This window comes from Erinaceus europaeus, chromosome 12 (genome assembly GCF_950295315.1).
Source record: "Erinaceus europaeus chromosome 12, mEriEur2.1, whole genome shotgun sequence".
Taxonomy (NCBI): domain Eukaryota; kingdom Metazoa; phylum Chordata; class Mammalia; order Eulipotyphla; family Erinaceidae; genus Erinaceus; species Erinaceus europaeus.
Window position 1 is genome coordinate 72,603,421 of NC_080173.1, and position 26,474 is coordinate 72,629,894.

Consider the following 26,474-nt stretch of genomic DNA (forward strand, 5'->3'; position numbering starts at 1 on the left):
GTGTGTGTGTGTGTGTCTTACTCATTTTAAAAATACATTTTTTGAAAGGAAAGAAATACACGTGTATTTTTCTGCTGTTCCTGACAAGTTCTAAGGGGAGAGTGAGGCTAGAGCTCCAGTAGAGAGCAACTGTCACTAAGACAAGAGTCAGAGGTCAGGGTTTCCAGAAAGGTTGAAAATTAGGAAGAGAAGTTCTCTAAAGGTGGAACCCACAAAGGTGGGAAAACATTTTTACATAAACCACCCTGGTCTGACCTTGAACTCCATACAGATGAGAAGAAGCACAGTGAGGAAACCATAGCTGAAAGAAATGAATGGTAATTTCACAGCTGCCACTGAAGGGGAGACAGACTTAGTGATCTAGTTCTACCAACTCAGAAAGATCAACACCACCTTTAGCTTTCCATTAAAATTCCAGAGGTGTCATTTCTTAGGAGTAATGACTATGTTAAGACTAAAGGAAAAACTAAGATAGGCCAATTCTTAAATAAAACCTAAACAGCACCTGTATAAAATCAAAATAGTTCACCATAACTTCCTGCTAGAAACAAAAACCATAATGGGGGGTGTATTGTTATGTGGAAAACTGAGAAATTGTATGCATGTATAAACTGTTGTATTTAATGGTGACTGTAAAACATTAATCCCCCAATAAAGGGGGGAAAACCATACTACTCAGAGGAAAATAACTGATCCAGATCACTAGAACTAGCCACAATGTCCTGTACAGATCAAACAATTATTGCATTTTCCAATACACAATTAAAAAACTACTTGGTGCACAAAGAAAGAGGTGACCTATGAAAAGAAAAAATGATAAGTAGAATTAGCTCTACATATAATCTATGTTGTAATTAGAAAAGTATAAAATAATAATCATAAATGTAGCTAATGATTTCAGGAAAATATGTAAATGTTAATAATGAAAAACCTGTGGATAAGACATGGGGGGAAGATCAAGCCTAGATTCTGCTTCGAAATGAAAATGCAATTACCTGAAATTTTAAAATTATGGGATGGGATTTTTAAAAGATTATATACAAAACAATAATAGTAAGTATTCAAATGAGACACTTTTTAAAAAAAAAATTGATCCAAGTAAACAGAACTTCCATGAGTCATGGAGTAGTATCAAGAAGTCTAATATATATATATAAGTAGGATCCCGGGGGGCAGGGGAAAGGATAGTGTGAGGATGGGGAAGGAAAAACAGTTGTTTAATTCAAAACCCTCATTCCACAGACCCAAGTGCCTGAGCAATCCCCAACCAGGATAAGTACGGAGAAAACCACATGCAGGCAAGGTATAATTAACATTGTGAAAATCACAGATTAAAAGAAAAATCTTTAAAGCGGTCAGGACAAAAAGCCGTAATACAAGCAGAGGAGCAGTGAAAAGATAATGATCGTGTAATCATCAGAAACAGCAGAAGCTACAGGACCAGTAGACAGCTCACCCGCTAGGGTGTGTGCCTTGCCGTCCACAGGACCTTCAGCTCTGAGCCACAGCAGCAAGAGCAAACGAGACGCTCTGATGTATCTCCCTCTCTCTGTTTCTATCTGGATCTCTAACTGAAATAAAGGATGAAAATGTCAGCAGCAGTGAAACTACATGTTCGAGTCCCCAGCACCACAAAAGCAAAAGAAACAGCAGAAGCCAGTAGACAGTGGGAACACTTAGAAAGCAAAACAACCCAGCATTCTGCATACCAGAAAAATATGTTTCAAAAACATAGACAAAGCATAGGTGTTTTATAGACAAATGAAAACCGAGAAAATTTGCCATAAGTAAACTCACACTTTAAGGACTATTTAAAAAAATAATTCATCAAGCTGATATCAGGTGAAAATACAGATATGCAGGAAAGAAGAATGAACAGTGAAAATGGTATGTAGGTAGGCAGTATACATTTTCTCTTTTCTTAGCTCCTTTAAAATCCAGTGGGTTGCTAAACACAAAAATAATACTAATAATGTAGTGTTTGTAACATGTAAAATTAACACTGTGTGACAGTAATGACTTGAAGAACAGGAATGGGTGTGACTATAATTATAGATGATGTGATAGAAGATCACTTCAAGGGAGGCTTGATAGGCTGAGTTTGCATATTGTTAATCCTAGAGCAACAACTAAAAATAATAATAAAAGAGGTATACATCAAAAGTCAGTAGAAGAGATGAACTCCTAAAGCTTTACTCAACCCAAAAGGAAAGAAAGCACAAAGGAAGAAATAGCTATGGAGATAAATATAAAACAGTAAAATAGAGAGTTGGGAGGTAGCGCAGCAGGTTAAGCACACATGGCGCAAAGCACAAGGACAGGCATAAGGATCCTGGCTTGAACCCTCGGCCCCCCACCTGCTGGGAAGTCGCTTCACATGCGGTGAAGCAGGTCTGCAGGTGTCTCTCTTTCTCTCCCCTTCTCTGTCTTCTCCTCCTCTCTCCATTTCTCTCTGTCCTATCCGACATCAACAACAACAATAATTACAACAATAAAACAAGGGCAACAAAAGGTAATAAATAAATAAATTTAATTAAATTAAATTTTAAAAAAGAGTAAAATAATTAATTTCCTGGTCAAGGTTATAACTCAATGATAAAGCAGATGCTTTGCAAGTACAAAGCCCTGGTTTTGATCCCTGAAAGGAAAGAGGAGACACGAAGTCGAACTTGAGCTGGGCTTGGTGTATTGCACCAAAGTAAAGGAATGGGATGGGGTAGAGAGGTAGCTTTCAGGTCACAGTGAATGATGGTGGAGGAGGACCTAGGCTGTGGGTGAGAGTCTTTTATAGAAAACAGAATATATATATATATATATATATATATATATATATATATATATGTCTTTATTGGGGGATTAATGGTTTCTAGTCAACAGTAAGATACAGTAGTTTGTACATGCAAAACATTTCCTAGTTTTTCACCTAACAATGCAACCCCCACTAGGTCCTCTGCCATCATGTTCCAGGACCCTCCCATCACCCTCCCATAGGAGGTTCACCCTCCCATCCCCCACCCCAGAGTCTTTTACTTTGGCACAATACACCAACTCCATTGTTCTGCTTAGTGATTTCCCTTCGGATCTTGTTTTTCAGCTTCTGCCTATGAGTGAAATCATCCCATATTCATCCTTCTGTTTCTGAATTATCTCACTTACATGATTCTTTCAAGTTCCGTCCAAGATAGGCTGAAAAAGATGAAATCGCCATTTTTTATAGCTGAGTAGTATTCCATTGTGTATATAGACAACAACTTGCTCAGTCATTCATCTGTTGTTGGACACCTGGGTTGCTTCCAGGGAAAACAGAAATTTTACATATGTATCAACAACGGTATTTACTGTAAACCATTAAATCCCCCCAATAAAAAAAATATGTCAACATCCATGTCCAGTGGAGAAGCAAGTACAGAAGCCAGACCTCCCACCTTCTGTACCCCATGTCAATCTTTCGTCCATACTATCAGAGGGATAAAGGCTAGGGAAGCCTCCACTGGAGGCAGATAAGATATAGAACTCTGGTGGCAGGAATTGTGTGGAATTGTACCCCTCTTATCCCACAATCTTGTTACCTTATTGATCATTATTAAATCGCTAATAAGAAAAAAATGTGTCACTCAATAAGGAAAAAGAGAAGAATATGAGTTCCCAACAGTAGAAACAATTAATAGAACATGACCACCAATTCAATAGACATTTAAAAAATAAGGTAATACTAAATACAATTTTAATCTAATAAATTAAGAAACTTAAATAAAGAGGACAAATTCCTTGGGGAAAAAAACACAACTTGGGGGCGGGGGGGCATGCAGTAGCGCAGCGGGTTAAGCGCACATGGCACAAAGCACAAGGACTGGCGTAAGGACCCAGGTTCGAGCCCCCGGCTCCCCACCTGCAGGAGGGTCGCTTCACAGGCAGTGAAGCAAGTCTGCAAGTGTCTATCTTTCTCTCCCCCTCTCTGTCTTCCCCTCCTCTCTTGATTTCTCTCTGTCCTAGCCAACAACAACAACAGTAATAACAACTATATTAATAACAACGACAACGATAAACAACAAGGGCAACAAAAGAGAAAAAAATGGCCTCCAGGAGCAGTGGATTCATAGTGCAGGCACTGAGTCCCAGTGATAACCCTGGAGACAAAAGAAAAGAAAATATAAAAAACACAATTTGGATTGGAAGATAACATAGTGATTATGCAAAAAAAAAGACTTTCATGCCTGATACTCCAAGGCCCCAGGTATAATCCCAGCACCACCTTAAGTAAGAGCTGAGCAATGCTCTAATCTGGAAAAAAAAAAAAAAAAAAGTTTTGAAAAAGAAAAAAAAACAAGAAAAAATTAGCAATCTGAATATAGATGTGTTAAAGGAATGTAACTTATAATTAAAATTGCATACACAATAACCACATTCAGATATCACCTGTGAATTTCATCAAACATTTAAGAGAGGAACAAAACCAAATCTATACAAACTCCAAAAAAGTAAAGAGAAAGCACTCTAAGCCTTCTTTTATGAGGCAGACTAATCCCAGTACCAAAACTTGATGAGCACATTATAAGAAATCAAATTAAATGCAATATTGTTCATAAGCATGGATGAAATATACAAAGACTTTTTCAAACAAAACTAATTTTAAAATATATAAATCATAACCAAGGGGAGTTTATCCCAGAAATGTAAGGTGACTTTAATATCACCAAGTTAGTCAATATCATTCACTAGTTAAAAAGAAAAGTCATGTGATTACCTCAGTAGAAGCAAGAAACACACTTGTCAAAACTTGATGCCCATTGAAGAGAAGTCATCTAACCAAAATAGGAAGCAATTTCCTCAATCTAAGAAAGGCATCTAAGAAAAATGTGTGCCTAACATATTTGATGATAAAATAATGAGCACTTTCTTCAAGTTCTTTCCTTGAATTTTTTAGCCAATGCAGTGAAGCAAGAAAGAAAGAAATAAAAACAATAAAGGCTGGAAAGAAAGAAGAGTCAGCGATAAAAATGAATGAACTAATAAGAAATGCAAGATCATGAATGAATCTCAAAAAAAATTATGTTGAGACAAAGAAGGCAGACACAAAAGAGTACATACTGTGGGTTCCTATTTATATAAAATCCTAGGCCAGAAAAATACTAATTTACAATGAAAAAAAGGCAGAACTGTGGTTTCCTGAGGGGTGGGGAGGGAAAAATGACAATGAATATGGAACTTCGCAGAGTTAATGGAAATGTTCAATAGCTTGATTAAGATGGTTTTTACAAGACTGTACAGATTTGTAAAATTCATTGAATTATACATTCAAATTGATACATTTTGTTGTATACAAATTATATCTTAGTGAAGTTTAAGCATGGGGAAATGGATATCATTAAGAAAATGAAAAGTCATTAGCAAACTATACAATATATAGAAAATATCATATGCATGTGTATGTGAAAGAGAAAGAGAAATGGCTTGTATACAGAATATATAGAGAATTCTTACAACATAATAGTATGAGTGAAAAATAATATTTTAATGGAAAAATATATTACAAAAGATATGAATGGTCAATAAACAGATAAAAGTGATCAGTGGTCAATAAACACATAAAAGTTCCCTGAAAATCATCAATTATCAGGGCACTGCAACCAGAAATAACAATAAGATACATCTTTACACTTATGAGAAGATCTAAAACTTTAAATATGGACAAAATCAAAAACTTTCAAGGATTGTAGTAACCAGAAATCTCATAAACTGCTGTTTGGCATAAACACGTATTATAGATAAACAGTTTCAGAGTTCATTATAGAATTATGCCTACACTTAAACACCAGCTATTGTACTCCAAGAAAAATTAGAATATATGCCAACAAATGACTTTTATATAAATACAAAGGGTTTGTTTGGTTTGGTTTGTTTTGTTTTCATATCTACCAATGACTAGAAAGAGTCCAAGTACCCATCCAGTGAATAGACTGTAGGGTAAGACATACATTGGAAATCTATTCAGCAGTAAAGAGGAGTGAACAGATGGTCTGAAGTTCATAGGTAAATCTCAAAAGTTGATCAAAAGAAGCCAGACAGAAAGAAGTCCATAGTGTAAGGCTTCTTTTATATGAAATATAAGAACTGACAAAGCCAACCTAAGTCTATGATGAAATGTGATAAACATTCATCATGGTGATTTCCTGGGCAGGTAAGGTGCTGATTAGAAAGTTACAGGAAGGAACTTTCTGGTGTGATTTAAAAATATTTTACACTTTGATTGAAGTGGCTCAATGTATAGGTATGTGCATTATTTTTAGATTGTTGTTGAGCTGTGCACTGACAGTATGTGAATTTTACTGTGGCCTTTTCATTTTTGAAAGGTGCATGTAAAAGGAACTTGAAAACATCATGGTAAATGAGATAAGTCAAAAAGAGGAGGAAAAATACTGAATGAGCTCACTTACAGGTGGGACTTAATAACTAGGAACAGGGAGGGAGAGCAGAGAGTGAAACGTGGACTGGCCATGGTATACTGCCCCAAAGCAAAGGACTCTGGGGAAGGAAGATAAGGGTGAGGGTGAGGTTGAAGAGAAGCTTGGGGTCCTGGTATATGAAGGTGTAAAAGGACCTAGGTTGTGGATGAGAATGTCCCACAGAACCTTCGGGTGGAGATGAGAAATTGTATGCATGTGTCAATGACTGCATTATAAACCATTAACCACCACCCCTCAATCAAAATGATGAAGGAAGGAAGGGAGGCAGGGAGGGAGGGAGGAAGGAATTCGAAGGAAGGAAGGAAGGAAGGAAGGAAGGAAGGAAGGAAGGAAGGAAGGAAGGAAGGAAGGAAGGAAGGTGCATGTAAAGACTTAGCTTGGGATCTAACATAATAAGTGCTCAACAGACACTAACTTCTTGTCCTTCATCTTTCATCCTCATCCCCACCAGATAAGTACCCAAAGTGTTAGAACACTTTTAATTTAATTTATAAAATAAAAATGGAAAATATCGACAAAACCATAGGATAAGAGAGGTAAAATTCCACACATTTCCCACCCCCAGAGTTGTTCCATATCCCATCCCCTACATTGGAAGCTTTCCTATTCTTTATTCCTCTGAAAGTAGGGACCCAGGATCATCATGGGGTACAGAAGGTGGAAGGTCTGGCTTCTGTAAATGCTTCTCTGCTGAACATGGGTGTTGGCAGGTCAATCCATACTCCCAGCCTGTTTCTATCTTTCCCTAGTGAGGCAGGGCTCCAGAGAGGTGAGGTTCCAGGACACATCAGTGAGGTCGTCTGCCCGGGGAAGTAAGGTTGGCATCATGATAGCATCTGCAACTTGGTATCTAAAAAGCATTAAGATATAAAGAAGAACAAATTGTTTAATAATCTGGAACCTAAAGGCAAGAATATAGCAGATGAGATTCGGGGTTTCCGTTTTGCAAAAAGTTAGTAGGCCTCTTTTAGGTATATTCCAAGGGGTCCTTTTAATAATTTAATAACTTTTGCCTTAGCCCGACAGCTAACATGCACATGCTGGATCAAAGGTACTGTCTGGGGAGATGGTATCAGGATTGGAAATAGGACTACAAAACTGGATCAGGGAAGAGAGTAGCTCCCATATCTAGGGAAAGTATATAAATACAATTAACTGTAAACCCCATCAATTTGATCTGGGGGGTGTTAGAACATTTTATATTTACTAGACCTTTGAGAATAAGAGTAGTCTTTTTCCCAAAGGAATTCATCCATAGCATGACACTGGAGCTGTTCTAGTGGAGGCCAACTATTACAAATAACACCGATGATACTTGCAACATTTTCATCCTGAACCTTCTCCAGGTCTCAGTCTGATGTATCAAAACAAGAGGGTAGAATTTAGAGGCATCCTTCCAGGAGACGAGAGGCGACAAAGTATGGATAGGGAGAAGCGTGGCAGGTATATAAGACTCTGAGATCAGTAAGTGTAAAAAATGGTTATAAGGGGGAAGTTGAGCAGTAGCACAGCAGGTTAAGCGCACCTGGTGCAAAGTGCAAGGACCGCCATAAGGATCCCAGTTCAAGCCCCCAGCTCATCACCTGCAGGGGAGTCACTTGACAAGCGGTGAAGCAGGTCTGCAGGTGTCTCTCTTTCTCTTCCCCTCCTCTCTCCATTTTTCTCTGTCCTATCCAACAACGACGACAGTAAGAATAACAACAACAATAAAACAACAAGGGCAACAAAAGGTAATAAGTAAATATTTTTTTTAAAAAATGGTTATAAGGGGCTGGGTGGTAGTGCAGCAGGTTAAGTGCACATGGTGTAAAGCACAAGGACCAGTGCAAGGATCCCAGTTTGAGCCCTCGGCTCCCCACCTGCAAGGGGGTCACTTCGCAAGCCTAGAAGCAGGTCTTCAGGTGTCTACCTTTCTGTCCCCCCTCTGTCTTCCCATCCTCTCTCGATTTCTCTCTGTCTAATCCAACAACAACAACAGCAATGGTAACAATAGCAGCAACAAGGGCAACAAAATGGGGAAAAATGGCCTCCAGGAGCAGTGGATCCGTAGTGCAGGCACAGAGCCCCAGTGATAACCCTGGAGGCAAGAAAAGAAAAGTTATAAAAGAGGATACAGGAAAGCTAGTGTTAGAGTCAGCTGTCAAAGACCTATAATCTATAATAGACTTAAAATTGTCATGTAGTAGATGCTCAATAATTATTGGTTGGTTGGTTGACTATGTGAATGAATGAGCCACAAAGTCTGTGGAGCTGAACCTCCGGGGCTGACTGCTGCCCTCTGCTTCCTGTCTTGCAGCTCACATACCTGCCCCCACCCTGGGGCGAGTGCCGATCCTCAGAGATGGGACTCGACTTCTTTCCTGTTTACAGCATCACCGCCTGTAGGATTGACTGTGAGACCCGCTACATTGTGGAGAACTGCAACTGCCGCATGGTCCACATGCCAGGTCAATGCCGGGGGACCGCCTGGGCCTTTCTTTGTGTTTCTTATCCAGATGAGAAATAATCCTCTCTCATGCCAGGAGGATCCAAAGGAATGCTGTCCTGGGGATACTGTTACAGAGTGCCTATACATTTAGTGACAGTCTAGCAACCAAAGCAGCCTCCCTGTCTCTTTGTCAAAACTCTAGTGTCCAAAAGCAGCCAGATGCTTGGAGAATGCTCCCTTCAATGCCCAATATGTTTGCTAATTGCATGCTGCTTTTGCCTCCTAGAGTTTAGCATCCAGATATCTGGATGCTTGCAATCCTTGCATCCTAGTGTGATTTACATTCAGACATCCAGATGTTTGTGCCTTTCATTCAGATGCCTCCCTTCTTGCATCCCAATGCCTAGCGCTTTTTCAAAAAGTCCCATCTTTTTTCAAAAGTCCATCAGCTAGAAAATAAAAGTGTGCGTGTTGACATTTCTGTTGTCAGACTAACAATGCAGGCAACCATTTCATTAAAGCAGTCAGTCTATCAGAAGGAGGGCAGAAGGAGTCCCAGAATTGGGCAGGGAGTGTTTGGTGTTGCAACACAGAAGGATAGATAGTGGGCTAGAGGCTCTTGATTCAGCTTTCTCCAGTCCCCTGCCTGGCACAAGTTGCTAGATCTCTTCTCATCTGCATTTATCATCAGTTGTTAGGAAGAAGAAGAAGAAGGAAAAAAAAAAAAGAACTAAGATATTAAATTGCAAAAGTCATTGGCTGTTGTGTCAAGCAGCACAAGGGAAGAGGGAACCAAAATTCCTGTTGACTGGAGACTTGCTGTGTGCCAGGACCTTTTCTATTATCTTAGTGGCTACTATTTCATGGGCCTACCAGACTTCTTTAAGCATGTTTAAGCTCTTCCTTTATGTATTTAACGTATTACCAATGTGTTGCAAGCTGAAATGAAGATGCTCCCAGTAAAATGCAGATGTTTCTCCACTGGTGGTAAGTAATTTCTTTAGTAATCTAGTATTAGAATTATTGACCTTTAGTTCTTCCTCTGAATTTCTTAGATGGAGCAAAAGTCAGGCGGTAGCACAGTGGGTTAAGTGCACGTGGTGCAAAGCGCAAGGACCGGCTTAAGGATCCCGGTTCAAGCCCCCAGGTCCCCACCTGCAGGGGAGTCGCTTCACAGGCAGTGAAGCAGGTCTGCAGGTGTCTGTCTTTCTCTCCCCCTCTCTGTCTTCCCCTCCTCTCTCCATTTATCTCTGTCCTAGATAACAACAATGACAATAATAACTACAACAATAAAACAACAAGGGCAATAAAAGGGAAATAAATAAATGAAAGATAAAAACAATTGTATAAGTCCTTTAGGGAGTCGGGCTGTAGCGCAGCGGGTTAAGCGCAGGTGGCGCAAAGCACAAGGACTGGCATAAGGATCCCAGTTCGAACCCCGGCTCCCCACCTGCAGGGGAGTCGCTTCACAAGCGGTGAAGCAGGTCTGCAGGTGTCTATCTTTCTCTCCTCCTCTCTGTCTTCCCCTCCTCTCTCCATTTCTCTCTGTCCTATCCAACAACGACACCAATAATAACTACAACAATAAAACAACAAGGGCAACAAAAGGGAATAAATAAATAAAATAAATATAAAAAAAAGAAGATGGAGCAAAAACATATCAATTAAGCTTTTTTTTTTCTTCTAAGGAGGAAGCATATCAGCTCTTCAGCTCTTCAAAGAGTATTTAGGAAATGATAAGAAGGGGAAAAAAACATTGTCTTCTACCAATTAAGTGCTTTCTTGGTAAAGAAAAAGATTTAAAAAATATATATGGTCCTGGATTTGTACAAAGAGCAGTCAGAGAGGAGAATTCAGAAGAGTTTGTCAGATGCTCAGTCTGTGTCCCCAATCAGCATGGTTTCCCCCTATGGAACAGAAGCCAAAAGCAGCAAAAAAGATTTTAATAATTCTACCCATGACACTGCTACTGGCATCTCAATTACACCTACTGAAGTAAGAGCAAAACCAAGAGGAACCTGACAGAGCAGCCCTGCTCACAGGCTGCAGTGTGTCACAGAAAGAGCCCTGGTCAGGCTTCAAAGCCTTCCCCCATCACTGCGAACTCTGCCAATCCTAGAAGGCAGGACACTGAATCCCCAAGTCACTCCTGGGTGAAACCAATACAGTATCTCTTCCTTCAGGGAGGAAGCTTGCCCAGGATGTGGCAGGTGCCTTCCCAGGTAAAGCCAGCTAGACTTTCTCCCCAACCCCTTGTCTGAGAGGGTTAGACTCACACACAGAAATCTGGGAGAAGTTAGGCTTCTGGGTCCTCTTAGTGTCTTGTCTAAGGTCACAGAGCAGATGAGGAGCCCACCTACTGTCCCCCTACCTGCCCTGATTATCTGCAGGTACAGGACTGCTGTTCCCTGTAACTCATCTCCCTAGGAGAATAGATGCTGTTGCCTGAGTACCACTCCCTGTGTTTCTTCTTTGCAGGGGATGCCCCTTTCTGTACTCCTGAGCAGCACAAGGAGTGTGCAGAGCCTGCCCTAGGTCAGTACGTGGGGACAGAGGGAATGACTGGGGGTGGGAGGAGAGGTTGAGATCTTGGGGACTTCCTAGAGTATGGAAGAGATCAGAGATCTGGAACAGGGAATAAATAGAGAATAGAAAAGTGACAGAAAGGAGACCCAGACTGATGCCTCTGTAAGAACAGAAGAGATAGATGGAGAGAGGGGAGAGAGCAGCAGGGAGGGGCAGAAACTGGTGCAAATGAAAGAAGGCTAGAAATAAGGGTTGGAGGAGAAAGGAGGTGAAGCCAAAATAGGTGTGGCTCTCGGGGGAAATGGAGGGCAGAGGAGGGATGGAGATGAAGGACAACAGGCAGTGGGCATCTGCATGGCTTAGTGGTGATAGCCCCCCATACACACAGAAACTGGTTGTCCCAAAGCAATCGTGTCTTTGCCTGTTCCATCCAGCCTAGGGGCAGGGGGTGGCGGAGGTAAGGTCAGCTATGTGGGTTGAAATAACTTCTGCACACTTGGGGAAGCTGCAGATCAGGTAGCGCACACCAACAAGCTGTCGCCAAGGCAAGAGTCGCCACCAGGTACCTGCCTCTCTCTCCAGGCCAGGAAGTGCTTTCTAATCAAGCCCGGCAGAGGTAATGCTGTAAATCCTATGGACTCCAGCAGCTGCACTGGCTAGACATAAGTGAAAGCAGCTCTGCAAGCTCACATCCAGATGCCTCCTGGAGGGCTGGGGACGGGGGGCTGTGCAGACTCCATGGCTCTTGGGAATAAGGAATCAGCAAAACCTAGTGTAGCTGGAACACAGAGGTGTTTGGGAGAGAGGACAATGATAGCTTTCCCTACCCCGTCCGCAATGGGAAAAGGGAGGAGAAGAAGGGAGTGTTCCCAATGGGGAGACAGGTGGCCTCTGGGAAAAGGAAGTGCAAATCTTTGCCTGCGCCTCCCTACCCTTGGACAAAGGTGGCACTGGCTTGAGAGAGCCCTAAGGGAACACCAGGAAGCCCCCAAGTTTCAGATAAAATGATTTTTCCTGTGTCTGCCTTTTGACAGACTGTGTTCTTTATGCATGAGAAGACTGAAGCTAGAAGCCTAGGAGAGGAGAAGGCCCTGGAAACTTGAGGGGCTCTGCACTCCAAAAATGTTATCTTTTGAACATTTTTTCAAGGCTGACATGACAGTAAAGGGAGCAGAGGGAGAATATGATCAAAAGGAACATTAAAAGAAAGGGCACCTTTGTGAGGGCTCACATCTTCACCAAGCAACAGCAGAGCACCACCATCACCCCCTCCACTTCCTCTCAGCTCACTACTCTGCTGGGGATCCACTACCCCAGGTTCAGGGGTCCCAGGCACCCCAACTCACTAAGCTCCACCTCCCTCTCACTGCAGGGCTGCTGGCGGAAAAGGACAGTAATTACTGCCTGTGCAGGACACCCTGCAACCTGACCCGCTACAACAAAGAGCTCTCCATGGTGAAGATCCCCAGCAAGACGTCAGCCAAGTACCTTGAGAAGAAATTTAACAAATCAGAGAAATATATCTCGTAAGCCAAGTAGCCCTAGTGGGTGACAGAATGGGAGGAGGAAATAAATCAGGGGAAACTGGGGGACAAGCAGGAAAAAAAGGCCAAGACAGGCGACAGGCAGGCAGTGCCTTTGGCAGACATTGATTCCGCACCTGCTGCGTACATGGTTCTGTGTTCAGTGCTGAAATACAAAGACAAGAGGTTTCGTGCCAGTGAAATAATTCCCTGGGATAGCACACTGCCATGCCATGCCCATAACCCAGGTTCAAGACCTGCCCCACCACACTAAAAAAAGCTTTGGTGCTAGTGTCTTGTCTCTTCCCTTCCCTTCCCTTCCCTTCCCTTCCCTTCCCTTCCCTTCCCTTCCCTTCCCTTCCCTTCCCTTCCCTCCTCTCTCTCTCTCTCTCTCTCTCTCTCTCTCTCTCTCTACCTTCTCTGTCTCTATTCAAAAAAGGCTTAAGATTCAGCCCGCTGCCTCCAAGAGATATAGACTGATGAAAGAGGCAGGTGCACATTATTAGTGGAATACTGTAGAGGGGAAGATATTAGCTGCACATGGCATGGGTTGGTTTGCAAGAGAAGTTTGGGGAATTTTTTAAAGGATGTATTAGCATTTTCCAGCATGTTTTACACATTCTTTTCCCTCTGTCTGGAATGTTTTACCTATAGCAGATCACCTGGCTCCTTATTGTATAGGTCTCCATTAAATGGCATCTCCTCAGATAGCTACATTATTTCGGGGTGTGTGTGTGTGTGTGTGTGTGTGTGTGTGTGTGTGTGTAACTCTCTGACCTCCCCTCCCCATTTTTCCTCTCAGAGCATTCTAGTGTTTTCCCTGACAACATTCAACCAAGTGTGTGATTCTGTATTCCCTGTGCATTTCCACATCTACTGTCTGTCTGCTGCCCCATGAAATTAGAAGCTTCTTGAGGGCAGGAACCTCTCTTAAGAGAATAAATTAATGAAAGACATGGGGGAAGAAGGTGTCTGAGATGGAGAGAATCAGCACAAGGCAGATGAGATCATTTCAAGGAGAAGCTGGGGGAGGTGAAGATATCAGAGCAAGATGGTCCTGCAGGCTGACCAGAGCCAGGGCAAGGCACAGGAGGTGGGCTTTATTCTAAGAGAACAGGGAGCCATGGAGGAGGCTGGAGTAGGTGCCAGACAGGCTCAAATCTGAAGCCACCACTCTCCCACACAATGCCCTGTGATGAAATGTTCTGTATCTGCGGTGTCCAGCAGTGCAACCACTCGCTGCTTGTGACCGTGGAGCATTTTTAAAGTAGCCTGTGTGAGTGAGGAGCTGAATCAGAGTTGCCTTCAGTTTGAACTAGCTTAGCATTTTTTAGAAAGATCCTTCAGGCAGCAGTTTAGAAGACCTCAGGGAAGCCAGATGGGTGGAAAGGAGCCCTGGAGGAGGCAGCTGCCATAAACCAGGCAAGAGATGGGGGCACTTTGGTGCCTCTGAGTGTCCTGCATGGAGAGGAGAGGATTTACTCCTCTCTCCCCAGTCACTCCCTCCTGCCAGTACAGCCTTTCTCCCAGCCCCAGCCTGGGACAGCGTTGGCTCCCTGGGCTGAGAATAAGCACTACTGAGGGCACTGAGAGCTTGCTGGAGGAGGGGGAATGGTGGAAGGTGCCAGACCCTGCAGGCTGTAAGAGCTTTTCCTGCCAACAATGGTCTTATTAATACTCTGGCCTGAAGAAGCACCAGGGAGAGCCCCAGTCAGATAGAGGTTTTCTCCCTAAAAACCACTCCCTGACTCTGGTAGGTGATGTGACAATACCAGGGAAGGGTCTTCCACTAGGAACTACTTGTATGAATATTAGTATTTTTTTATTTTATTGCTACCAGATTATCGCTGAGAGTCAGCGTCTATACTATGTATAACTCCACCACTACCAGCGGCCTTTTTTCTTTCTTTCTTTTATTTGATAGAGCAAAATGAAATTGAGAGGGGGAGCAGGAAACAGAAAGGAAGAGAGAAAAAGGGACACCTGCATTATTTCTTCACCACTCATAAAGCTTCCCCATCTTCCCTAGCAGGTGGAGACCAGGAGCTTGAATCCAGATCTTTGCCACATGGTAATGTGTGTTCTCTGCTGGGTGCACCATTAGCCATATTGGAATTACGTGTGACTAATCCCAGTAAAAATCGGGGGGGGGGGGGTCTCTCAGGAGTAAGCAGAGGCCACACAAAAGGTCAATTAGAGAAGGCTTAAGGGCCGGGTGGTGACACATCTGGTTGAGCGCACATGTTACAATGCGCAAGGACCCAGGTTCGAGCCACCAGTCCTAACCTGCAGGAGGAAAGCTTTGCAAGTGGTGAAGTAGTGCTGCAGGTGTCTCTCTGTCTCTCTTCCTCTCCGTCACCCTCTTGATTTCTGGCTGTCTCTATCCAATAAATAAAGATAATAAAAAAAAATTTTTTTTAAGCAGAGGCTAGATAGCATAGTAGTTATGCAAAGAGACTCTCATGCCTGAGGCTCCAAAGTCCCAGGTTCAATCCCCTGCACCACCATCAGCCAGAGCTGAGCAGTGCTCTAGTTAAAAAAATAAAAATTAGGGCCCAGGTGGTGGCACACTTGAGTAAGTGCTCACATTACAATGCATAAGAACCCAGGTTCAAGCCCCTGGTCCCCACCTGTGGGGGGAGGGCTGCAGGTGTCTTTGTCTCTCTCCCTCTCTATCTCCTCCTCCCCTCTCAATTTCTGTCTCTATATAATAAATAAGTAAATAAATAAGTAGTAACAAATAAAAAATTTTTTAATTTTTAAAAAGAGGAGGCTTATCCAGAGATTACTGAGTTCACAAGCATGTAAGGACCCAGACAGACCATATAGGCAGCCCAGCTAGGCAGGGCTTGTGGGAAAGGTACAAAGAGCAAAGAAGAGAGTCAGAAATAAGGATTAAAAGGGGACAGCTGTATCAATGTTCCCAATCCTATAAAGGGCACTAGAGTAGGAGTCAGGATCCTTGGTTTCAAGTTCCAGCTCTGTCACTAACCAGCTTTGGGCCTGTGGTTTCCCATCCTGGGTCTGAATCTCTCCATCTATGCCTGAAAAAAAAAAAAAAAAACTATGTCAGATGATCCCTGCAGGTCCTGATGACTCTAACTGTGACTGGCACTAAACATTCCTTCTGCAGAGAGAACATCCTTGTTCTGGATATATTTTTTGAAGCTCTCAATTATGAGACAATTGAACAGAAGAAGGCATACGAAGTCGCTGCCTTACTTGGTGAGTCAAAGGGTGTGTGCACACATTTTCACAGCTCATGGGAGATGGGTGGATAGGTGGTCAGGCAGGCAGACAGACAGACAGACTGTGATCTAAGCCACCTGCTCCATTTATTAGTAATAGAGAGATCACTCTGGTACATGCAAGGCCTTGACTCAAACTCAGGACCTCATGCTTATGCTTGAGGGCCCAGCACTTTAGCCAATGTACAACCTCCCTAGCTTGCAGAGTCACACCCATCAATTCACTAACTACATCCACTTCCCTAGCACTGCTCCTGTCCCAGAAAGGGAAGGACCCCAGTGCTTTGGAGGTCTTGGACCTAGCTCTAGACTTTAGTTTCTCTAAGGACACAATGAGGTGAGTGAAAGCCAAGGTCTCTTGGGGTATGTCCGGCTTGGCCATCTTGGGTTCTGTGATCTTTTGATCTGTGATCTAGGTGGAGTGGGAGCCTGGTCTGTTTTCATTTTCTATCCCTGCTGGAAAGAAGGAGCTATCAGGGGAGGGGAGGGGAGGCAGAGCTGAGTGTGGCCTCCAGATATCTGGCAGAGCCCCCACCTAGAAAACATCATCACTGCCTTGAAAAGGCCAGGTGCTCCCACCTGGAGCAAGTTCTTTGTCAAAAACAAAAGAACAACCACATCTCCAACAATGTCTAGAAACTTCCACCCCACACGAGTTCATGGTTGTTCCCCCTGACCTACCCCCACTCCAACCTCCTGACACATATGGATGCAAGGAGCTCAGTACAACCCTATCCCAGCACAACAGGGAACTACCGACAGTGGACAGTTTGAAGACCTGTCCCCTAGGCCCTTCTCCCAACACCCTTTCACTCTCAAGGAAGGATCTGACACCAGGTCCCAGCAAAGAAGATGAACTATCATCTCTGTGTTAGCTGCGCCCAGTGAGAGTAGGGAGCAGGCAGGTCTACCTTCAAGGGCAGAGGCCAGGCTGCTGAGTCCCCAGTGGTGTCCAGGTGCACACAGGCCTCTTTGCATTGACCCTCAGTTCCTCACCTATTATTTTTATTTAATGGGTCTAATAAGAGTCACGTTATTCATGCATTGCGGTGAATAGCCCCAGTCCACAGTAGACCCATAAACAGTCAGTTTCAATAGCTGGACACCTGCCATGCAGGAGACCTAGGGTCCAGCTGGTACTTCCAGGTACTATCTCAGCATTTACACATCTCTCCCAGGATCCTGGGGACTGAGTCACAGCTGAGTCCTAGTTAGAGTAAGTTGACTTGTCAGGTCTCAAGGCCTGTTGTGACCAAAGGAACTCATGCCCACAGCAGAAGTCGTGAAATATATCCCCCTCACCCCACCCCTGTCACTTTTGTTTATTATTATTATTACTATTTAACTTTATTTTATTTGATAGGACGGAGGGAAATTTAGAAGAAAGAGGGAGATAGGGAGGGAGAGAGACAGAGAGACACCTGCAGACCTGCTTTACCTCTAATGAAGCTTTCCCCTGCAAGTAGGCGCCTTGAACCCAGGTCCTGTTCTGTGTGCGCTCAGCCAGTTGTGCCACTACCCAGCCCCTCACTTTTGTTTCCTAAAGAGAACTCAGCCTCTGAGTTCTGAATCTGGAAGGAGAGCTAGCTCATCTCAGCATCAGACCCAAGGATGAGCATGTTTACAGCATCATGTTCCCACCTAGAGTAGCCTACTGGGGACGCCAGGCTGTCTTATTAATACACCTGCCTAGAGGAGCACTAGAGAAACCCCTCCCCCAGCCAGACTGAGGTGTGCACCCTACAAGCCGCTCCCTGACTCTGGCAGGTGATTCCCCTCCCTTGACAAGTGCATGTGGCACCTGCACACCCTTAATCATGGGCCCAACCAGGCCCTTGCCAGAACCTCAATGTACATGGCACTGCAGACACTCACACTGCACACAGTCCACCACACCCCAGGCTACACACGCATACAAACCATGGCAAGTCACACATGTAAGTGCATGCCTGCACAGACCTATAGGAAAGCCACACAGCTGCACACTCGTGCAGGCACACTTCTTACATATACCTGCTCACATGCACTCTTCCACATGCGTGCACATGGCCCATATGCTGACACTATGCCCATCTCCACAGAACCAGGCTCACACATACTTAGACATACTCATTGCATCTGCTCTAGATGTGCATGGCCACCTGTGTCAAGCCAGCAGCAACCAGACACACCACCTGCTTCTAGCCAGAAGCATGCATGCGCGCACACTCACACAGCACCGTGCACTGCACGTATCCCATATGCAGCCAGCCTACACACAGCTATGCACACACCTCACCCCAGCATGTGCATACACAGCAGTGCCCCAGTGAGGATATTTAGTGAGAGTAGAAGGGGAAGAGGAGAATGAGACAAAGCAGTTTGAGCCCAGCATCAAGCCCACCATCAAGAGTACCCCAACCCCCCACCACTATTCCTTTCACCCATCTAAAGTATGTGGCTGTTGGGCATGTCTCAGCCATAAGTCAGGGACAAGAGGACAGATGTGCAGCTCAGAGAGCTCTCAGAACAGGAGGGCAGCCTGCACTTCTGTTAGGGCTGTAGACCCACCCTCTGCACCTACCCCCCCACCACCACCTCCTTTCCCAGACTTTACCAGCCCATATATTTATCCAGCAGCCTATAGTCTTCAAGATCACTCACAGTTGGGAAAGACTTCATAGCTATCCCCCTGTGAGCTGTTCACACCAGCAGGGGTCTTGTTGTTACTGACCCCAAGACACACACAAACACACAGCATCTGGCACACGTGTCTTGCCCTAGATTGTGCTCTCCTCCCAGGCGAAGACCACACATTTATCCCTCTTTCTAGTCCAAAGCCCAAGAAGGGTCCACAGAATGCCACAGAAAAAGCCACCAACAAGGGAGCTACACAAGATCTCTCCAACCAGCATGCAGAATAACTCCCATCCCCTGAAGGGAGAAAATCACCCCAGCTGAGAGCCGTGCAATGAGGGAGTGTGTCCAAAACCTACCTAGCCTTCTAGCTACTTGTCCCAGGCTCCTGGGCAAGGGGAGTTTTTGAGAAGGTCTGCATGTTTACCTCTCCCCAGAAGACAAATGAATCTCTGGTCTTTTCTCTCCCTCTCTTTCCAGGTGATATTGGTGGTCAGATGGGATTGTTTATTGGTGCTAGTATCCTTACAATACTAGAGCTCTTTGATTATATATATGAGGTAAGCTTTGGGGGTGCTTATGGGTAAATAAGCCTCTACTGATACCCTCAACCGGCCATGATTTTTTTGAACCAAAGCTTCAGTGGGCCCAGAGCCTGCTTTCTCCTTCTTGTCCCTGGGTACGTTTGTCACCACATCCCAGGCATGAGAGGGAGGGCGAATGGGAGAAAGATTCAACTGCATCATGAAACCCTACCCTCAGGGACCTGAAAGAGCTGTAAGCTGTCCACACCTGCAAGAGGGGAATGGCAGGGGCTGGTGAAGAAGGAAGGACCTTACTCAGGGCTGGAGAAACAGCTCACCAAGTAGGATGCTGCTTTGTCAGGTGTGGCACTCAGGTGTGAGCCCAGGTGCCGTGTGGATGGTGTTAATGGCAATGGAGGAAACTCTGTGTCTGTGGTCTCTCTCTTTCCCTCTGCCTCTGCCTCTCCCTCTCCCTCTCCCTCTTGATATCTACCTGTATGAAAAAAGTGACTTGGAATGTTGCACATGTACAAATTCCACAGAGAGAGAGAGAGAGAAGGCTGAGGCCATATTTGAGTCCCTCCTAAAGCTAGGCTAGCTTTATATATGAGGGTCTACACCCAGACACTCACACCGCATATCACACACACACACACACACACACACACACACACACTACAGACTTATAGCAAACTCATACACACTATTCACGAATACAGTGTTCATACACATATACTGTATTCATATACACATACACACCACATGCTATGCACAAATATACCACTGACACATGTGTGCTACCTGGGGGGCCTGTTATTGAGTCGTGTCTTCCCTAGTCCAGGCAGGCCTGGGAAGGAGGGAATTTCCTAGTAAGTCTCGCCAACCCTGAGTAGGAAAAGGACCTAGAGTTGCTTCTAGCTGCTAATCGTCCAGGGAAAAGTCTCCCTCAAGAGGTAGCTGGGATGGGACCTCTGAAACACTCTTTTTTTATTTTTTTTATTTCTTTATTGGGGAATTAATGTCTTACATTCGACAGTAAATACAATAGTTTGTACATACATAACATTTCCCAGTTTTCCACATAACAATACAACCCCCACTAGGTCCTCTGTCATCTTTCTTGTATCTGTATTTTCACCCACCCCCCACCCCAGAGTCTTTTACTTTGGTGCAATACGACAATTCCAGTTCAGGTGAAACACTCTTAATACAGTGATTTCTGACACTGAGGTCCCTGGTGATCACCAGACTCCCTACCTGGGCTGGTTCCAGTGGCTCCAGAATCCCTGCTGTATGTCCAGGCCCAGTAGAATCCCCTGGACCACTCGTGTGCTGGTTCAGCAAATAGCCTATAGAAACTAACCAGCCTCTGCCTCCCAGAGAGAACTGATGACAGCTAGAGGCTGCTGGAATCACTGTTCCTTGCAGGGAGTAGAATGCCCCTGAGACTGGGGTCCTCTGGAATGCTGCACCCCACCTCTCAGCAAAGTGACCTCACTCCCAAACCCAAATCCAGTCCTAGGACGAGATCTTATGTCACTTTGCTTATTACTTTTTGCAAAAAACTCTAGGGATTTATGGAAATCATATCATACCAGATGATGGTTTTAGTGACTGCCTTCTATTACGAAGGATAAAATGTTATTAGCTCAGGTGTACCCTCGCTGTGTGAATGATGGAGCTGTGATCTTGTCCTCCAGACCTAGCTCTAGGATGGGGTTCTCAGGCTGCTTCTGTGGACAGACATGGGGCCAGATATACCAGATGTGCCATATCACACCACCAGCCACAAGGGAAAGCCCTCTTGTGCTCTGGTGTCTTCCAGACTCTAGCTCTTGTATCAAACACCCATGGCAGCCAGAAAACTGGCTCCTAGAACCAGCTGCTAGATCAAGTCCCCACAGGGCTTGTCCTAGGTCCACAGTTCCCCCTCCTGGCCTGAGCAAAGGGAGGTCTCACTGCCTTGGCACCATCCTGCAGCCTGAACAACCCCATCTGCTTTCCTTGCAGCTGATCAAAGAGAAGCTATTAGACCTACTTGGCAAAGAGGAGGAAGAAGGAAGCCACGATGAGAATGTGGTAAGAGCAGCCCATGGGCTGTATTTCAGATTGGTCCTTTCTTGTGAAAGCTGGGGGTTGGGGTAGAGGGGATGTGCCTCCCCAGGTCCTTCTCCTTGGCTCATACACCCTATAGCTTCTAAATCTAAGGACACCTTGACAAAGCTTCTAGCTTCTGGGGTTGTGCTGATGGCACACCCAGATGAGCACACATTACCATGTGCAAAGACCTGGTGGGTTCAAGCCTCCGGTCTCCACCTGCAAGGAGAAACTTCATGAATGATCAAACAGTACTGCAGGTATCTCTCTTTCTCTCTCCCTTTCTGTCTCTCCCTTCCCTCTCAATTTCTCTTAGTTCTAGCCATAAATAAAATAAAGTAAAATAAAAGATTTTATTTATTTATTAATGAGAAGATAGGAGGAGAGAGAAAGAACCAGACATCACTCTGGCACATGTGCTGCCGGGGATCAAACTCAGGACCTCATGCTTGAGAGTCTAAAGCTTTATCACTGCGCCACCACCCAGACCACAGAAATAAAATATTTTTAAAAGTCATCTAGCCTCTATCTTTTTTTAGTGATTTAATATTTATTTACAAAATTATAATGGGGGGAGTCCGGCTGTAGCGCAGCAGGTTAAGCACACATGGTGCAAAGCGCAAGGACCAGAATAAGGATCCCGGTTCAAGCCCCCAGCTCCCCACTTGCAGGGGAGTCGCTTCCCAGGTAGTGAAGCAGGTCTGCAGGTGTCTATCTTTCTCTCCCCCTCTCTGTCTTCCCCTCCTCTCTCCATTTCTCTCTGTCCTATCCAACAACAATGACATCAATGATGACTACAACAATAAAACAGCAAGGGCAATAAAAGGGAATAAATAAATAATAAAGAAATATTTTTTAAAAATTATAATAGGGGTATAATTCCACACCTTTCCCACCACCAGAGTTCGGTGTCTCCATTTCCTTCATTGGAAACTGCATTAGTTCTCCCAAGGTCACAGACTTGGGTTGACAATTATTTCTATAACTATCTATATTGATATATAGTTGCCCATTTTTCCTATGATCCTGCCTTCTCTTCCTTTCTAAGTCACACCTACTACTTGAGTGTTCTTCCATTTTGTTTGTTTATTTCCTTTCCTCTTTCTGGGTCCTGACAGAATTGAAGTTCAGAGCCCTCTGGTCATCTTCCCCTAACATTTATGCCTCTGGGAGTATGAAGCAAAATTCTTTAGGGGGTATAGAATGTGGAAGGCCTGGCTTCTGTAGTTGCTTCTCCACTAGACATGGGCATTGGTGGGTCAATCCATACCATCAGTCTGTTTCTATCCTTCCCTAGTGGGGTAGGGTTCAGGAAAGGTGAGGTTCTAGGAAGCACTAGTGAGGCCATCTGCCCAGGAAGTTCAGGATAAAATTGTAGTAGTATTCGCAACTTGGTGTCTAACCTCTATTTTTCCAAGACATGTCCCAACAAAGCAGTTCTTAGGAAATGCATCCAAGGGTGATCCTGGCCCACAGTAACTGCTCCCAGGCCAGAAGACTACTCCCTCATCTCACATCTTGGGAGAATGTATTCAGGGACATCACTGACATTTCACTTCCTCTGAAGGGGACATGGGACGTGAGGCCCTGTGATACCTTATCATAACCATTGTAAGTTGTGAGCACTATAAGCAAGCACACACCAGGCACTGTGTGAGGGCCATAGAATCCCTTAATGTTTCAGTCATACTATCTTCATATTTAGGAGTCTGTTTTGTATTTGAGGCACTTGGGGACCCAAGACCAAGATTACACAGCTGGTGAGTGTCAAAGCCACTGCCCTGCTCTGCTTCTCTTCTCTTAGAACCTCCATGCTGCCCATGCTCCTTCCCATTCATACTCAATCCCCCGCCCCCTACCCAGGTCTGCATCTCCACTGACAGGGTCTCTCTGCCTTTCCTCAGATGACACCTCTGGCCCATTAAGTGGCCACTGTACCCTTAAAGTCAACAAGTCCAGGAGGATCCCAGTCCCTTCCTCCTGTTTAGCCTCCTGTTCTGTTCCAGATGCTGTTTTATTCCCCTCTCCCAGACTAAAAGCCGTGCTTCTCAGAGCAGAAACCATCTTCTGAGAGGGAAAGGGCAGTGTGGAAGGGACCTGGGCTCTGGTCTCAGCTCGTCTGGCTGGATTGCATATCTCACATATTTCAGCTGTGTGTCTAAAACAAGTCATTTAGCCTGCCTAAGCCTCTTCCCACTTAAAATGAGAGGTCTCATTCCCATTAACTGAAGTACAACCCATCAGTTATCCCTAGTTTACAGTAAGTACTTAGCCACTAGAGCTTCTTTCTCCACCTGCATCTTCCCTCCTGCCTTCAGAATGTAGCTTCTCTTCCTTCCCCTCCCATTCCTCCAGTCCTGTCTTCATCAATTCTCTCCTAAATGTCTCCCACAGCCTCCTGGCTGGTCTCCCTGGTCCCATCCCTTCCAGTCTCTTACCCACTATAACCTGGGAATCAACTGAGGACCCACTGATATCTCAGTCCCAACTGCTGGGGGACCCAGGATAACTTTCCCCTGGGGTCAACCTGAATCTAAAGTTTCTCTGGGGTTGGTCAGGAGGTGGCAGACACAGAAGAGCACACACATTATAGCACTCAAAGGGCCCAAGCCCCCTGTTCCCACCTGCAATGGGAAAGCTTTATAATTGGTGGAACAGCGCTGCAGATATCTACTTTTTTTTTCTTTCTTTTCTTTCCTTTTTTTTTTTGTTGTTTGTTTTATGCTGCCAGGGTTATTGCTGGGGCTCGGTGATGGCACTACAAATGTACCACTCCCAGTGGCCATTTTTTTTATTTTCTCTTTCTATTTTTATTTGATAAGACAGAGAGAAATTTAAAGAGAAGAGAAGATAGTGAGGAAGAGAAAGAGAGACATGGGGGGCCAGGCAGTGGCTTACCTGGTTAAGTGCCACACATTACAGTGGGCAAGGACCCAGGTTCAAGCCCCTGGTCTCCCACCTGCAGGGGGAAAGCGTCACGGGTGGTGAAGCAGGGCTGCAAATGTCTCTCTGTCTCTCTCCCTCTCTAACCCCCATCTCTATTTCTCTCTGTCTCTATCCAATAATAAATAAAATGTAAAAATATTAAAGAGAGAGAGAGAGATACCTGCAGAGCTGCTTCACCTCTTGTAAAGCATCCCCCATGCACGTGGGAGAGCAAGGGCTCAGACCCTGGTAATAATAAAATAAATAAAATAAATAAAAAATAAATAGATATATAATTAATATACAATAAATAAAATAAAATAATAAAATAAGCGCATGGTGATGTGTACATTCAACCAAGTGTACACGGCCTGGCCCCCAATTTCTCTTAACCTCTATAAAAAAGAAGAAGAATGGGGGGAAGAGAGAGAGAATATGAATAAATTTCCTCAGGGTACCTCTGACCAATTCTGGTTTTTCATCCTTACTGTTTGACCTCGTTGATTGACACCCCTGCCCCAGGCCTGGCCACAGACTGCACTTTCCCCACCCCAAGTAGACCTAGAAAAGGTCCCCAAGAAAGAAGGCCCCAAAGCTAAAGCCCACTCACATGTTGCTTCAGGTGACATCAGAGGCAACTCTAAATGAGACTTAAATGGCTCCTGCACCCCATCACCCACCCCTGCCCCAGGGCACACCAAGCAGGCAAGAGATTTCAAAGGTACTGAGGCCCCTTTGGTGTAATGCCATTATACCCCGAGCTGGTGAACCAGTGCCTGAGAAATCTGGGACAGGAGTCCCAGGCTGGGCTGCCGGTGACATGATGATGAGTTTCTGCTGAATGAATATAAACACTCACCTTCCTCTTCCCTCCAGAGCACTTGTGAGACGATGCCAAACCACTCTGAAACCATCAGCCACACTGTGAATGTGCCCCTGCAGACGGCTCTGGGGACCTTGGAGGAGATTGCTTGCTGACAGCCCACAGAGCACCCAGCACCCCGCCCCTGCCCCCCAACCCAAACAGACCTTATGGCCCAAGAACTAGGTTGGGGCCAACAGGCTCTGGTGGGATGGCCCCTGATGACAGAAGGAAGCAAGAGCCCCCATGTACGCATAGCAAACTGTCTGCTGAAACCTCACCCTGGCCACGTCCGATGACAGGACAATAATGTCCTCAGGCCTCACCGCCATGCGTCCCTCTTAGGAGAAACGTGTCCCGCTCTGGAACTGTCCCAGAATCAGCCTGCCATCACATCTCACTGCCAGATGTACAAAGTACCTGCATGCTCAGACTGCTCACGGCACCTCCTCCATGTCTATCTGTGTACATGGCCCACCTCAGTGTGCAGTTTCTAGCCTCCATGCTGCGGCCACGCAGTGGGACCTGGTTCTAGCCCCCAAGTCACCCTGAGGCCATGCTAGAATCAGAACTGCACAACACAGAGGGACACGGCAGAACTCTCAACTACGTTCAGTCCTTGTGTAGTTTGTGAAGGTTCTTAACCTGCCCACAGAGCTCTCCCCAGCCCACCCTATGCGCCCCCACCCAGCCTATGGGTGACCAGGACCACCCCATCCACTCCCACAGTGCCTGTGACTGGAGGCATGGTGGCCTGGGTGACTCTGGCCCTCGCCCCTGGCGCCATGTTGTCATTCTGCTCTCCCCCGTGACACGCTTGTACAGTCTGGTTCTGTTTCTTTGGGGGGCCTTTTCTGTCTGTCTGTCGGAGATCTGTTTCATTTTGTTTTGTTTTCTGATTTTCAGTTTTGATGTTCAGAGGTTTGGTTTGTTTGTTTGTTTCCCATTTTCTTTAGTGTTTATTTATTCGTGCTTCCAATCACGGTCATATTAAAAGCTGGTCTTGTGGAAATGCTTGAGTCACTTTTGCCTTCTGCCACACTCAATATCTTTCCCATGGAGGATGATGAAAGGGCTGGAACTGTCAGGGTTAAGAACTCATAGACCAAGGCTAGGGAGTGCAACAAGTGGACTCCAGACTTGTTTGTGTAAGGCCCTAGGTTCAGTCCTCAGCACTACATATGCAAGAGCAGTGTTTTGGCCTGTCCCCCACCCCCTACTCCCCCTTTCTTTTCTCTCTCTCTCTCTCTGTGTCATAAAA

The 26,474-nt window shown here is 44.9% G+C and overlaps 1 protein-coding gene across 1 annotated transcript in view; it reads left to right on the forward strand.

Moving 5' to 3' along the window:
* LOC103108069 (acid-sensing ion channel 2) overlaps window positions 1–26,225 on the forward strand; it is a 351,524-nt gene extending 325,299 nt beyond the window's left edge. Inside the window, exons 4-10 of the mRNA XM_007516925.3 lie at window positions 8,761–8,911; window positions 11,371–11,427; window positions 12,791–12,944; window positions 16,075–16,166; window positions 19,286–19,365; window positions 21,340–21,408; window positions 25,228–26,225. Coding sequence (XP_007516987.2) covers window positions 8,761–8,911; window positions 11,371–11,427; window positions 12,791–12,944; window positions 16,075–16,166; window positions 19,286–19,365; window positions 21,340–21,408; window positions 25,228–25,329 — 705 coding nt within the window. The 3' untranslated portion in view covers window positions 25,330–26,225. The remainder of the gene's footprint in view (window positions 1–8,760; window positions 8,912–11,370; window positions 11,428–12,790; window positions 12,945–16,074; window positions 16,167–19,285; window positions 19,366–21,339; window positions 21,409–25,227) is intronic.
* The last annotated feature ends 249 nt before the right edge of the window (window positions 26,226–26,474 follow it).